At 40.4% G+C, this 16,131-nt stretch overlaps 1 protein-coding gene across 1 annotated transcript in view; it reads right to left on the bottom strand.

Moving 5' to 3' along the window:
* LOC307046426 (ALK tyrosine kinase receptor-like) overlaps positions 1–16,131 on the bottom strand; it is a 514,312-nt gene that overhangs the window by 194,474 nt on the left and 303,707 nt on the right. The window contains 1 exon segment of the mRNA XM_079692820.1: positions 14,625–14,829. Within this exon segment, the coding sequence (XP_079548946.1) occupies positions 14,625–14,829 (205 nt within the window).

Raw genomic sequence — 16,131 nt, forward strand, 5'->3', positions numbered from 1 at the left:
TCCAAGCGGATATAAGCATTTTTCTCAAATCACACAGGACACTGTGCGATGGCCAGGAAGGATCAAGTGTGCAAAAGTTGTGCAGGTATTTATTACAAACAGCACCAGATGATTCCACTGACTACAACTCTCAGTTTTCCATCAACACACAGCTGCCTATCTCCTGTGCCTGTATTAATTTCTACAGAGAGTAATAAATGGCTTACCCAAACTCTAGGGCACTACCTACTATGATGAATAAAAGAATGTCAAATATCCTATACCAGTGGCTCTGTTTGTACAATGTTTCAAATTAATGATTTTATGACACTCAATTGCAGCATATATATATTAAATATGGTTATACATATTTTAAATCTGAGCTACAGCCATTTTTTTATTGCGAGGTAACACACAGAGCAATACAACACCAGCCGCCCAGTACGGCAGACTGGAAGAAGAAAGCACCATCTCCATCTCAGCACTTGCTTTGGTGCAAAATGCACATCACAGGAAAGTACCTTTTGTGATTATTGGGTGCTAAGCTTTTAATATCTGGGCTTTAAATTTTCCTCAGGCTTTTGCCATTGGTTCAGTCTTGTCAAACAAATTTTAAAAAACTAGGCCAGTGTTGCTTTCCTCTAAATTCAAACTTCTTCTACTCTGTGAAACTTGAGCTGTCAGGAAGGCACAATGCAACTTTGGGGAAATGTGATTAGAGATTTGGAGATGAGACGGGAGGCCTATAAACACATGGAGGAAGGGTGGGAATAAAAACGTGGTACCTTATGTAACGTGTCTGCGGAGAAGAAGGTGAAGAGATACAGAGAGTGTGCACGCTGAGGATGACAAGAAATAACTCACTTGTGGATAGAGTTTATTTTCTACGCGAGCCTATGTGAGGCTGAAATGTTTTTCATTTCCCACCGGGAACTGCTACCAAAACACTACAGAGGCAGCGTAATAATATTTTGTTGAGAAAATGTGTGCGTCAGGGAGGAGTGCGCAATGACATAAATAGGTAGAAATATGCAGCACAATGTTTGAGATGAGGCTGTGCCATTATATGCAGTATAATCAGATTGTAGTGCAACATTTATACAATTTCTAATGTAATGTGTGTCATGGCAAGATTTCGATTTCTTCAGTGTTCTTGCCCCATTTTTTGTAATCATATCTGAGTATTCTTTTCATTTTTGTATCTTCTTTCTCTTTTCCAATTTGGAAGACAGGTTTTATCAAGGGATGTGGGAACATGTGCAGATAATAGAAGGCCTAGAGAAGGAGAACGTATCAGTCAGGGGAAATGATGCCGCTGCCTCCTTTCTCTGGAAAGAAGTATAAAAAGAGAACAGTGGTGTGTGGCAATAGTTGCCGATTCTAAATCTAATTTACATTTGAAACAGCAAAATAGCAAAGAAGGCTACAGGGGAGCCATTGGAGGACACAGAGACAGAGACGGAGAATATGTAAAGAAATAAAAATGTATGCCAAGATTCCCTCTTGGTCCCTGTGATTAAGCAAACAGCCAGAATTCATATAGTCCCCTTGTTTCTTTGGCTGGCATAATCATTTGTAGAGTGTTCCATACAAGTTAATAATATATGCAATAATATATGGGAGTTTCTCTCCCACACAACCCCTAGGGTCACAGTGGCACAGCATACACCATGCGGCACACAAAGGTTCCTTCCCTGTCTTTGAGATGTAATGTAAAACACCATTGACTAAAAAGCAGAAAATGTGATCTGCCTTGGTCTTTTCTCCAAATAATCTGGAGCAGTTACAGCCTTCGTCCTGGCAGCACTCCCAGATACAGAGCTCTGAGGATGCCATCAGCCCTGGCGCTGTGGCCACCGTGCTCCAGGAGCAGCAGGTCAGCTGTGGTGAGCACTAAGTGTAGGAGCGGAGGCGGTGTAATGGCCTGCGAGGGATGGATGCACAGCTTTGCCAATGATAGGTTATGAGTTGACCTTTCTCTCTTAGTCTAGTTTAGGTTCACCCCGCCCACAAAACATGGCTGTAAGAGATTTTAAGAGGTGGGCAAACTCCTGTTTCATAAAGAATTTTAAATGTGTGGCATTAGAAAAACAAATGGCTTCACGAAGATATCAAATGCCACTTGGTCATTGCAAAAACTATAATGACTTCCTCGCTGTTGAATGCCCTCGCCAAGTAGTCAAGTAGTAGTTTACATCCATGTCTGTCCAAAATGTCCTCTCTTCATCATTTCATCCTCTAAGACATTTGTTTGGAATTGTGATTTGTGCCATGTGAAACATTAGGGATATCCAATGCTTATATCCATATGTTCTTCAGCATAGGACCATAATATACCAAAAGTAAGGAGATAATGGCGGCCCACAATTTCTTGTGGAGGCGACTTTTAAAGTGGTCCAGCAGTGGGCTGTCAATTAAACCCACCGTTTTTTTTTTTCTTCTGCCCATTCAATTTGTGTTCTGGACACGAAACCATACTTGAGTTGTAGCATTTATATTGTCACTACATTATGTTTATTTGTGTTACAAGTAAAAAAATAAAAAATGTCTCTAACTGCAGAGTGTAAGTTGAGTTATTTAGTTATTTTAGAACCTCCTGATGTTTTCCAAGGAGTTTTGGACTTTTAGCCCGCAGCCAAGATCTGAAGAAATGTGCTCAAGATGTGTCTCCGTTATCACAGTGTACTTGAGCTTTTACCAACAAATGCTCATCAGTCACTCATTGAGTCCAAGTGGGCTTTTTCTAAGATTTGAAGAAATTCCATCAAGGCTTACTTGAGAAATCTTTTTCGGAACGCTGTGGAAATAAATGTTTACATTAGCATTACAACTAAGCAAGTTTAAAGCTACATTTTACCTGTTTTTCAAGTGTTATTTGTTTGTTTTGAAGGCTTCTAGTTTTATGTGGGCGTAGATAAAACTTAGTTTAAAAGAAAATATAACTTCTTCACTTTGAAAATAAGATATTCATTAAAGGCTACATTTCACTTCAAATTCCTATTTATCTGACAAACTCAGAATAAAAGAACCCTGCCCCCTCAGCTAACACTATCACATACTTCAATGAAAAGCTGCTTTACAACATTATGTTTTTTAACATAATAAAAGCACTCAAATATTTTACAATTTAAAAAAGGACAAACAATTCTAATTTAAAACTCAAACAAGAAAACCCATCTAGTTTGCACCAGTAGAAGCACAGCACCATGCACGAGCATACACAGATTGTAGTCATGCCCATTTATTTAATCATAGCATAACATAACAAAAATACCTTAGAGTTAAAAGCATATTTCTTCATTCTAAACAGCCTCATACACAGTTCATATTGATTCCTTAACTCTAATTTACAAGCAAAGTAATGCGGCAGTCGGCAATTATTCAACCTGCTAAGTGTATCCACAGACGCAAATGATGTCAGTGCAGAGCAGCTTTTTATTTCATTTATGGGACTGTAAATTGAATAATTAGGTTAGCCGTAAGAATAATCCTTTTTACTTACAGGGATTACAGCTGGTTCAATTAAAAAAAAAAAAAATGCTGCTATGCTTTGTCTCCCGCCAACTGGGCTCCATTGTGTGGAACAACTTTCATCATGACCACGATGGCTACTAAGAAATCTGCTAAAGGATCATGTACATACAGATTGCGTCTCTTTATCGTTATTTGGGTTGTACTGATTCTTTTTTAATAAAGAATACAAAAATGTCAGTATCATCCAGCACATCATATTCAGCGTATTCCTTCTGAAGATGATCTGGTCATTCTATTCGTCATGCTCTATGGTTGCACCTCTTTAATGTGCGGGCTTATATAGTAGAGAATGTGCCGCACTGCTGGCATACATCATATACGTATCACTTGCCATAATGTTACTACTGTATGGCGAAGAAGTTGCATCGATGCATGCCACCTTTGAGGCCTCTCCCCTGCATTAAACTAGCTATGGATCAGCTTTAAGCTTTAAATGACTTCCAACAGCTTCCACACTAATGCATGGCTGTGTTTGTCACACTGGGAGGATCTGATTCATACAGTCATAGCATTAAGCATTACAATAATACACCATTTGGTGCTTACAGTATTAATGTAAAGTAAATGCATGCATGTTATCCTGTATGTGGATATGTGAACTATGTTTCATGATATGTAGCAGTGGGGTAATGCATTACCTGTGTCTCACTCAGCACCTGATAATATACCACAGTCACGGTACCCAGAATGATGGATATCACACGTGCACATGCAAACACGACTCATATGGAGATATACAGACACCACACACATTCACACATCTTGTCGCAGCCCCCCTACCCCCGCTCTCCCTCTCTCCCTGCTGACAGAGGCACTAGACATTGCTCACATGCACTGTGAGAGCTGACACTGTTTGATGAGTCAAGTCCTTCACTGGCTTTCTTCACAGGTCTTAAATGCTTCCCTCAGGTATAGTTATACACTGTATGATGAAATCTGATGCAGCAGACGAGGGAAGGTGTAATAAAAAAAAAGTCAAACTTAAAATGTTACTTGCACAATGGTGAATAGGCGGATTTCCATTACTATACAGCAAGTTTAATCAGTAACATTTGAGACATGGTTTATTCAGTGGGTAAACAGGATTGATCCTTAAAGGTATAGGCTTAATTGAATTAATTATTAAAGGGAAAGTTCACACAGTTTAAAGTGTTGTTGTATGGGGTACTTATTCCTAGTCAGTGTATTACCTACAGTAGATGACAGTCTGTACGTTCCCAGTATTGAGACACAGACAGGAGTACCAGCAGTATGCTAAGCCAGTGGCGAAACTCGACGGTGCAGCGCCCATGCAATGTTTTTTTTTTTTTTTGTGACCAACTCTTTATTGTTGTTGGTTTTTTTTGCCCTCACAAAAATATATATACTTTAACACTTTGGCATTGGCATTGACCGGTTCACGCAGTCTTCAAAGTAACCAAGCAACCTAAATTAATTTGTAATTTGTCTGTCCAATGACCTTGTTCCCTTTCATGTCATGTGATACCTTGCGTGACGAGAGAACCGTTTAATCAACCTCAAAAGTTCTAGGTTAGCTAGCAGCAGCAAGTTTGGTAGCAATATAAAAAATAAAATAGCTTGCATTTGTAATGTACAGCAAACCAAAGCACAAGAGCAGCGCTCAAAAGAGAAAGGACAAGAGAGAACAAGGAGATGTAACAGCTAAACTGACAAAATTAGACGTTTTTTTGTCATACATCGTCTTCGAAATCGAGCGCTAACGTTAGCAATGTTGACGTGCAGCGGCAGCCGGAGCCGGAGGCTAACGATAGCTCACCTGCCTCACCACCATCATTGCCATCTAGCTCCACAAGTGAAGCTGTGTCCGTGGCCGTGGCTGTGCAACCTTCTTCTCCAGCCAGCCAGAAGGAAAGGCTGGATTTGGCTGTGCCCGGCGGTGGTCCAACAGTTCCCCCAACGGCCCCCACTGATAGGGGACTCTATGGCGCTATTGAGACCCCCGACGCCAAGATCAAAAGCTACATTATAGCAAACGGTCTATGTAGGCCTACCGGCCCATTCCCTAGAGACAAATATCAAGGAAACAGGTGTAATCCTCTTCTTAGTTCGCTGTGCCGTTGTCAGGCTGTGGTGGTCTGAGGCCAGGGCAGGCTGTTGTTGATAGCCTATACATGTGGCGCTTCTGAGTGATTGTGTATGTCCGTGCGTGTGTGAGCACATCAGCGTGCGCTTATGTTTGGGGCGATGGCGGGGGCTCCAAAACAATATTTGCACCGGGCCAATCACAACCTTGTTACGCCACTGCGCTAAGCAATGTACTGCATTGACTGGGGGCGTAAGAAAAACAGATGTTTGCCACCTATACATTTATATCAAACAAACAAACACTGAAGGTAATGGTCAACCACTGGTTCGATTAGTTGTGCTGTAGATTGACTTTGGTAAATTTAAACTGACCAAAATCACATAAAAACATAAAAAAATGTACCGATCAAGGAAGCAGTTATCCATCAACCTCTTTGTTGTACAAGGTAAATGTTTTAATGAATGGAGTCGGTTGAGTTTGGCAAGCACATAGATGGATACAAGGGTTTCAGTTTGATAGCAAAGTAAAGCAGTACAAATATCAGGGATGCAAACCCATCAGGTATGAAAAAGGTGACACGGATCCGAGCCCCCCGACCCCACGGATTATCGGCTTTAAAATTAGGAATAACAGAGGATTAAAAAAAATATATTAGAAAACGAAGGCTAAAGCTAACGTTAGCAGAAGTGGAAGTAAGCAATGAATGTAAAATGGCGAAATCCTCCCTTTAACGCAATAGTGGACACAGAAGAACGAGGGGGAAGTCACCTACGTCACCACAGCCCCTAGAGAGGAGGAGCAAACAGCCAGCAAGCGGGAAGGACGAAGGCTTTGTGGGGTCTCTTCTCCACGGCCACGACTGCGAGAGGAAGCTGCAGCCTTTCTCTCCTCACTGAACAATATTCTGCTTGTAACATTACCGCGTTTCTTTTAATTAAAGTACCCATTTGAACCTTCTCAGGGCCTCAATTAGTCTACTTTTAAAGCTTCTCTCCTGGACGCGAGAATAACGAACAAAGCATAACAGTATGTTGTCTTTTCTAAATAACACACTGTTATTTACTCAACAATAACACACAATTATCCTTGTTTTTATTTATTTTTTTAATTCTATAATCTCAGGCTTATTTGGCGTCCGTCAGGAACTGAATTTAAAAATAAAATAACCGGAAACAGACGTATATGGGACATTTCGAGCATCATTGCGATACACACCCACTGAACTGATTACCCAAGATCCTCAGCTATGGTTTAAGCTCGGTATTGTATGTTTTAGCCGCAATGTACGTAGGGATATGGTGTTAATGCGATATGAAATCCGAAAAACATTTCGAAGTTTAGGATGGCCGAGGAAACTAAACTACCCATAATTCTCAGCTATCGTTTGGGACTACAGTCCCCGTGATTAATCTTCAAGCTCTGGGATTGGAACTACACATGCTGGCTATTGTGTTTCGCAAAATGTTCTACAGTATGGGTCATCTCTACTGGGAAAGTTTTTTGTTTTTCCCACGATTAGAAGTTGCCAGTATTAAACACTATGTCTAAAACTGTTCCAATACAAATATTTCGTATATCAATATTTTAATAGATGTAATATAATGATTGTTACAATACAAATCTGAACAATATCATGTTTTGTTTGAAATAATTTCATTTTTGAGCAGTCGCATGTTGTGACGTGTGTGTGTGACGTATGAGGTTAAGGACACAAGTTCCCTCGCTTTTTTTTGCATACAAGTGATTCAGCTATTGTATTACAATAATTAGCAGTAATGGTTATGCGGCGATTTTTAAAACGTCCAATTTCTGGGACGTTTAAGGCGTCTACTTCTGCACTAAGTAGGACACATAATATTGTAGCGTGTTCAAGTAACCAAGGGATATAGTAGTTATCAAATAAGTGTAAGATGTGCACAATTATGATAAGTTTTACAGTTATGCAATGCACTGTTGTTGGGGGGAGAGACTGCCCCTTCCATATGAGAGTTTGTGTACGGAGGGCATGAGGCGTGCATGACGGGACGAGTTGTGTTCGAATGTGGAAAAATCATACTCAGTTCGGTGAACGCTGGCTTTACTGCTACTGTATCCGTAGCACCCCACGCAATAGTTGGGACTGTGTACTGACGTCAGTAAAAAAGGTTTGCCCCCCCAAGCGCAAATGTCAAACTCCGCCTATGCTACACATGATATATATCATGGTAGTTCCTGTCCACAATCACACATGGCAGGCTGAGCAGATTCGTCTGAATTTTCATCAACATCATCACCTTGAAAAATCAGCTCAGGATCGTATACGCCCCCGTGGTTCTCAGAGGGTTAACGAACGCACCCGTAGGTAATGTAGCAGCTGAAGTTAGTCCCTCATCGCGGAGCAGCAGAGTTCAGCCGACATACAGGAAAACTCAAGCATACAGCTCGCCAGAGTTCCCGTTAGAATATTTTTTCGCCGGTCAACATGTCCGTTAAAGTGGAAATCTTCCGGACAAAATGTGAAAAGTGCCGGTCAAAGGTTTTCTTTGTTATTTATTGAGCTTTAAAACAAATTGATATGATTCGATATTAAACAAACTAATTATAGTAGATGAACTATTCAAAAGTGTATAGTAACTTACAATAACACGGGAATAATAAACGGAGCGCTCTCTCCCTCTCCTGACAGCCCGTCAGTATCATGCAGCTCGCGGATCAGTAATGAGTGACCCGACAGTAAAACTAAACATATCTATAACTAGTTACGGTAGTTTGAGAGGTAATTAAAATAGCTACGTGTGATATTCAAACATGAAGTGTGTGTTTTGTTCCGCTCACCGCTGCATGTGATCATGCAGAGCTGCGTGTCGACTCGTCAGCAGCAGCTGATCTCTCTCTCCCGTCAGATTAGACTTCACTCGCGTTTATGTCCATATCGATCAGATCCAGCTAGTTCTAGCTAATGATATGAATACCTGCTTATTAACACTAGAACCGCCAGAGGTCGCTGTATACCTAAAACCGCCAATGGGTCAAATGTACCCGCTATTGATTTGCAAGGTACAATGTTCTTTTATTTATCATACAGAACAGTGAGTTTTGATCGCACAGGGATGAAACGTATACCAATAGAATCTGTGGACTCTCAGCTTTTTATATGCTATAGTTTGTGCAGATAGCATGAAGTATAAAATATCGCTAAGAGTGCTGATTTAAACGCTTGGTGTTAGACTTGTGTTTTGTTTAGGTACACATCTCTTTATCTCTCTATATATAACTATCTATCGATCTATCTGTAATGTTCTGTTCTATGGACATATAATTGTCTACATAAACAGACGACGCGGACTACTTTTCTCATTCCGAGTGTCCATCTTTATTCAACTGGCACGTAACCTGCACACATGCATTACGTCCTCAACGTGAGCTCAGTCATCCAAGATCTTGTATTCTCAAAGTTGTTACACTATCTATAACTATCTGTCTATCTCTCTCTCTATCCATCTATCAATATATCTATCTATCTATCTCTCTCTCCCTTTCAATCTATCTCTATCTATAAGGAACTGCAGTAGACAAAAGGCGTTGCTATAGCAACACGTCATATTTTGCGCTGCATTTTCTATAAGGTAAATATTACCCGCTGGCATTTAGGTATAAATGGCATTTTTTTGGGCGATTTTTTCAATCTGACTTCATATTGACAATTGTTAACAACAGAGGGTGCTACATAACACACTTTCAGGAAAAGTCACGGACTGGGAGACTTTAATAATGAAAAAAAGTTACATACAATCAAAAAACAGCTGCGGGTAAAATGTACCCGTTGGCGGTTCTAGTGTTAAAAGACACCTAAACAATTAGCGTCGCTATGCAACCGGGTGAGGCCGCAAAGTATAGCGCAGCATTATGCATTTGTTTACATGCCCACCGGAACCCCCAGGCATTACCGCACAATCAACCCATACAGGACATCTCTTTCTCCACATTAAGTGTTAGACATTAGAATTGACTATTCTTGTCTGTCACATACTCTTTTGTCTGTCACATAAGTGGCGCAACTTGCGCAACTGATGCTGTATTGCGCTAAGGGGAAATAATTTTTGACCGGACACTTTGACCGGAGAGATTTAGATTTGCCGGTCTTCAGCATATTTTACCGGTCGTTGTCCGGTAATTACCGGCTAACGGGAACTCTGCAGCTCGCGCTTCATTATAATATATAAAAAAATAACACCATGACGGCACAAATCAATATAGGGCCCATTTAAAGGGGACTATGCTTTTTGAAGTTTCCCTCTCTCTCTTAGGTTTTTCAGCGGGTTTATATCACTGGCGGCGCTAGGGGGTGGCTACTTGGGCTCATGCCCCGGATGTTTTCTGAAAAGCCCCGGATGTTTCACTTAAAAAAAAAAATATATATATATATAATATATATATATTTTTTAAATGTCTCTGGAGTAATGTGCAGTACCAGAGTCCACCAGAGAGGCAGCCGCTGCGGGACATTAGCCTGCGTACTGCGTTGCCTTCCCTGCCCTGAAGAAGAAGTGATCCTTCCTAGTGTAGGGCTGACAGAAACGGTTGCCAGGTTGCCATTGGCAACCATTCAGAAAAAATGTCAACCACTTCTTGGCCTTTGGTTGCCATCAGTGGCAACCAGTTTTTAACATAAAGAACTAAGGACAGAAAACAGCTAAATGTGCACCCCAAAATAGATAAATGTTAATTATTTGTTGTATTAAGAGTGATATTTAATTATTGTTGTGACCAGTCGGAAACTGATACTTAAATTGCACGTGCATTGGTGTGATTACGGAGCCAGAAAACGATGCACGTTTACTCGCGTGTGCGGTGCGCCGTGTGTTTGTTTTACAAAAAATGGCGAAGCAAATTAAGTTGTTTGGTAAAAAGTTTGGCCCACCCGTCAACATCTCAAACGAATGTTCAAAGTGATTCAACTGATAAAGCGCAAGGTGAACCCGAACCAAAAGCAAAGAGGAAACGTTTAAAGTATTGGGAGGCGAAGTATATACTGTATGTACATTCTGCTCCGTGGTGCATTCACTTCCGGTAAAAGTTCCCTTCAAAGTAAGATTTCCGATCTTATTACTACCAAAATAAAAGTGCAAAACAAAACCTTTCCATAGGAACATATTGGAATACAAATATAATCACTTCTATAAAAAGGTAACACATTTTAAATAGTTAGACATATTAAAGGTAATTTACAGCATTAATAATTAAAATCTAATTCTTAACTGTGAATGGTTTTCATTTATTTAACATTGAAATGTATTAGTCTGGCCAATGAAAGACTTCAATGCTGAAGGGCCAGTGGATCTATGGTGGGGATCAGCACAAAGGTCAGGAAAACCCAAATTTGAAAGCAAGACAACGGATGACCAAGAAACTAGTGACTTGCTCAATTCATTTGTGAGGGATCTGTGAAGAACATGACAGCAGCTGCACTACTGGTATTTTGTATGCCAGCAATTGAGGGTGGACAAGTTTACTACCTCTTAAGTTTCAAATAATTGTGTTAATTGCTTATTGTAAAGCATTTGAAAAAAAAATGGTGTCACATGTTCATTATTCAGTTGATGTATAACTGTATAGTATCATAATTATTTAAAATATAAGGTGACTAAAAATGGCAACCGTATTTTCAGCTTTGGCGACCAAAAGCTGATGCCTGGTTGCCAGCCTGGCAAACACTTTGAAAAGTTAGCGTTGAGCCCTGTAGTGCCTGACGAGTTTTAAGCTAATAGCCTATAAAGTTATGGATATTAAAAAGTTATTTTCATCGAAGCAGGCGCCACAAGCTGCAGCAGCAGCAGTATCAGCAGCTGACACCAGCAGTGAAGAAATGGATGATGTTTCAGGTTTGTGAATCTAATGGTGATATCTGCACTCTGGCTCAGTAAGAAATGAAAAAGAGTGATGTAACGTTAATGTTATAGCTAGTAAACATGGAGTAACCACACTAAGTATACCCTTATATGTTAGTATGTATACAGAACATGACTACAAATTATCCTAAGATGTAACGTTAACCCTTCATACCTCTGTCACCTTTAAGACACTAAAATAACGTATTCCAATTTTTATTTTGTTTTCGCGCGTGGAATTATACCGGCTCTCCTTTCAGTACACATAGCAACGGAACCATAGCAACGGAACTGACAGGCAACAGAACTGACAGGCAACCCTCTGAATCAGACTCCGATTGGCTGTTAATGCATCCACTCAGAGTGTCCGATTCAGAAACGTGACTCTTACACTCTTTACGTCACAAACAAAGATGGTGGATGAGAATAGATCTATAAAACGATAAGCAATGCGCCAGAATCAAGGTGAGGCTATCCGCATCCTTTAAAACTCTACGCACATTCATTTCACCGAAATAAGTAAACGACTGTATTTGAGTGATTAGTTTGCTTCATTAAAGGGTGTTAATGAATAAGTGTTCTCCAGTGCCTTTTGTCCACTTTAAGGTATTATTAAGGTAGGGTTAATGTTGCTCTCAAAGTGCACCAGATTGATGCTCTTAACTTCAATATTTTAAAAAAATCTTCCCTGGGGAGCATGCCCCCGGACCCCCATAGAAGAGGCGACGACCCTCCTAAAGGATGTTCGGTCCACCCCCCACAAAAATAGCACTTTACGCCTGCAACCCCCCCCCCCCCTAACAACTGCTGGGCTAAGCCCCGGATCTCCTACAATCCTAAATCCGCCACTGGATTATATTCACAAGTATCCAGCAAAAAATTGAGATGACACTCGATATGCGCAGGAGGTTACCAACCTTAACCTGTTTTGTAAATATTTTCCTCAATATAAAAAAATGATCCTTTCACTTCACACTTTTTAAATGCACCACAGAAGAGCAAGCTACTTTTTGTTAACCAACTTTCAAAGCATTTCTCAAAGCATAAGCCATTGAAAATGTACCCACAAAGATATTTTTGTGCTTGGTCCATTCTATTAGAAGTGACGCAACACTAACGCAACAGAGCAGCTTTCATGGGTTTCAAAGCGAGCGCTCCCTCAGTGGCTGATGGCTGTAGCAGAGCTGGAGTTTGGACGCTTGTGTTGGCGGAGAGAAGTATAGAAAATAAACAAGCACATTTAAGTTATAAAGCCACAGCATTTACTGAGGCATTGCTAATTTGTTGATCACATTTTTCCATTACAATGTCACTAATAGATGGAATCAAAGGAGATTTTGGATGGTTGAATGCAAGAGTGTGTGGGCAGCTTCCAAAATAGTGCCTATTATTCCTACTTCTGTGGGAACACACTTGTGATTTGGATATTTTTGTTTTAGTTGCAGTTGGCTGCTGTCTATGAGTCCTTTTAATACAAAGTTTACCTAAGAATAATAAAATAGAGTTTCACACTTTCTTCAAGTAAGTAGGACCTAAACACAATCTATATACAATAATGTTTTGTTTTCCTTGAGCCTTTGCTTAATGTCTTGACTACTGAATTGTTGTGAATGTCAAAACACGGGATTAAAATTCAAAGGCGAAGGGAAAGGATTGGCAATTAGTACACCGTCGGATTCTTATGATGTTCGCGGGGGGCCCTTCTTGCTTTTGTTACTACCCCATTTTGAGATGAGAGCGTCCTCCCGCCGGAGTGGAGATGTGGGGAAAGTGACTGAGTGGGTCTCCAAACAACAGAGATGGCGTGGGCGGATGGTGGCCTGTGACAACAAATGAGAGCACACAAACGTCTAATCCGTCACACGCGTAATGAGCGTCCCTGCTATGGTCCCTAAAGGAGACACACCATTCGCATTAACACGCACAAACGCTAGTGCACATTTCCTCCCACACACAGACAGACGGGGACAGAGAAAGGAGAGGTGCATAAAGCAAGAAATTCTTGTGATTCCAGTGCCCTTAAGGGATCACACACACGAGCAGCATGGAATATGTCCGAGCTGCTCTGGTATACTGACTTCCCACACAGACAAGTAAAGCTATGCTAATAAGGCAGACCACACATAGATATACCACTGCACATATTAAGTATTTAGAGAAGTAGCCTATGAACTAGGTGGCCTCTCTAGAAAGACTACAATGAAAAGCCACAATGGAGATCATATGAATAAAATATGCTGATTTACCAAGTCATGTTTTAAACAACCTTCTAGGGTTAATTATGGCAGAAATTTCTATTTAGTCTTAGTTCTGTGATACTATTTTTTTGCCACAAGGTTATATCGATTAATTTCAGTCAATCAAGTCAAGCCAAAACCAATCATTTTGTCATTACAGTTCACCTTATTCCCACTAATATTATTATTAATGGTTACATTATTTAAAATGCAACTTTGATTCTCCAAAGCCTCCTGACAGTGCTCACAGTTCAGTAGCATCAACAGGTCCAAATACCCAATTCACCAGTCAACATGAAGTTAGTTAACCACTGTTACTCAACTTTAAGCATCATAGAAACACAACTGTCAGCAATGAAGAAAGAGGGTCTTTGTGTGTTGAACAGAAAGGGAAGATAATGTGGAAGGTGAAGAAAATTGGAGATTTTACATGTCTAATTTTGTATATTCAATATTATTATTATTATATATGATATTATCAAAGTCACTTTTTTGTCACAATTGTGCTGGCTTGTCATTGTCTCGTCATGGTCTTCATATTATTTCATAGTTTTGTTATAACACTATTATCAATGTTTCCTTCTTACTCAGCCAGTTCCTGTCTAACACAATGTGCATAGAATCAGGCTTTGATGAGGTTGCCAACATTTAATTCTACCAAAGGTTTTCCACCCCTGCCTATATTAGAAAACATTAACACTTATTGTATTCACAATAAAGCTTTTGGCTGGCAAGCAAGAATACATGGTTCAAGACTTAGAAGACCATCTTAGAAATCCAGTAAACATAGCTAGTGCCAAGAGAAATGTTCAAGTGTATCATTATGAACATCAGGAGTGAATGGTCAAAGACACCTACTTCACGGTTTCTTATTCTCCTTAATGGCTAAATATCTGGGTTGTTTTTGTCCCGCGGCAAGTTCAGATTCAGTCTGTAGTGTAGTAAAAAACGAGTGCTTACCCAGTGATGCGTGGCAGCGTGTCTGTGGAGAAGAGTGCGAGGGGCGGTTTGTCCCGCTCTATGAGCCACATGGTGTATTGCCCACTTTGTTCGGGGTGGAGGAACACGGCCATGTCCAGGCTGCAGGGACCCTGGCCCCCCCACAACCAGGGACTCAGCACCCAGGGGCCGCCAAAGGCTGAGCTGTTCACCCAGAGGAAGTGGCCTGTGGGCGAGAGGTAAAACAAAGAATGAGAAAGAGCAGGGGCACAAACAGGGTGAGCTAAACATCGAAGGACATTGCGGGGTTAGGGTCAAATCTTGCTAGTACTGTAAATCAGTAGAAGCGAGAAGTTATATCTCATGAACATGTTCCGTTACAGTACATACAGAATCTGAATGATGATCATGGGCTATGATTTCAAATAGTTTGGAGGCAAAGGCTGAGTGTAGTACTTTGAAAAAGAAAAGTACATGACATCCCTAGCAGAAAAAAAAAGAGAGACGTGGTAGCGGGGGAAAAATCAAAGCATCGTTTTTTATCTGGCTTTGATATGAAGTCCCATTTCACTTTCAAACCTATTGCGCTCATTCATGCAGGAGGTTCATCAGAGGCTGAAAGTGGTCTGTGTGTGTATGTGTGTGTAGGAGGGGGGGGGGGAACACAGAGAATCTCAACTTGAAAGGAGGAATATCCGTTTTTAATATTCTCTCTTAAGAACAAGTGGTGTTGATGACGGGAAGCTAAGAAACGCAAAGCAAAAATCAAGCAGAATAATTGATTTTTAAAATAAAATCATTCTCCGTAGTCAATCAAGGTGAGATTGCCCTGATGTCACTGTAAGGGTCGTGTGGAGCATTAGCTGCTGCATTTGCAAGTAAGTACATACTGAAATATTTTGTTAGATATTTTTCAGTTTGTTTCCATTTCCATGCTGAGCTCTTGCCTTTTGAACAAAAGCAAAACTAGCTTCCCATGGGTCAGGCTGTAACTGGGCCATGCATGTTCTTTACATCCATTACAAACCTGGTTTATATTGTATGGATCACATTGAAGCAATATGTTGCCACTCTAACCCCCAGATAAAGTGTGTGTCATAGCATTTAATGATCTATTTGGGCTACGTTTTGTTGTTTTTGGAAAAAATATTATTATTTGTTCCCAATAGCATCAACTGCTGATTCACCCCTTTATTTAGACCTTTGACATTTTGTATTGAAGCCTGTCACAGATTTAAAAAATGGCATGCCAATCAATTCAATAACATGCCTTTGACACTATGTACTTTAAATCTACTTCTTATAATAACACAATTGTTCTGGTTGTGCACTGACGGGTCAGTTAGTTAAAAAATGTTTAAGTAAATCCAAGCAAAATATTATTTTGCAACCTCCGAAGGACTGTTCCAATGTCCAGCATACTTGGAATTCTACAGAGGCCGGCATACTTCGGGAAATTTGTGTAGACTCCGCGGTCTTAAAATCCCCACAATGCTTTGCGCACGGACCAATTTCCAAATCTTTGGCG

This window comes from Notothenia rossii (assembly GCF_949606895.1).
Source record: "Notothenia rossii genome assembly, chromosome: 7".
In the NCBI taxonomy this organism is placed as follows: domain Eukaryota; kingdom Metazoa; phylum Chordata; class Actinopteri; order Perciformes; family Nototheniidae; genus Notothenia; species Notothenia rossii.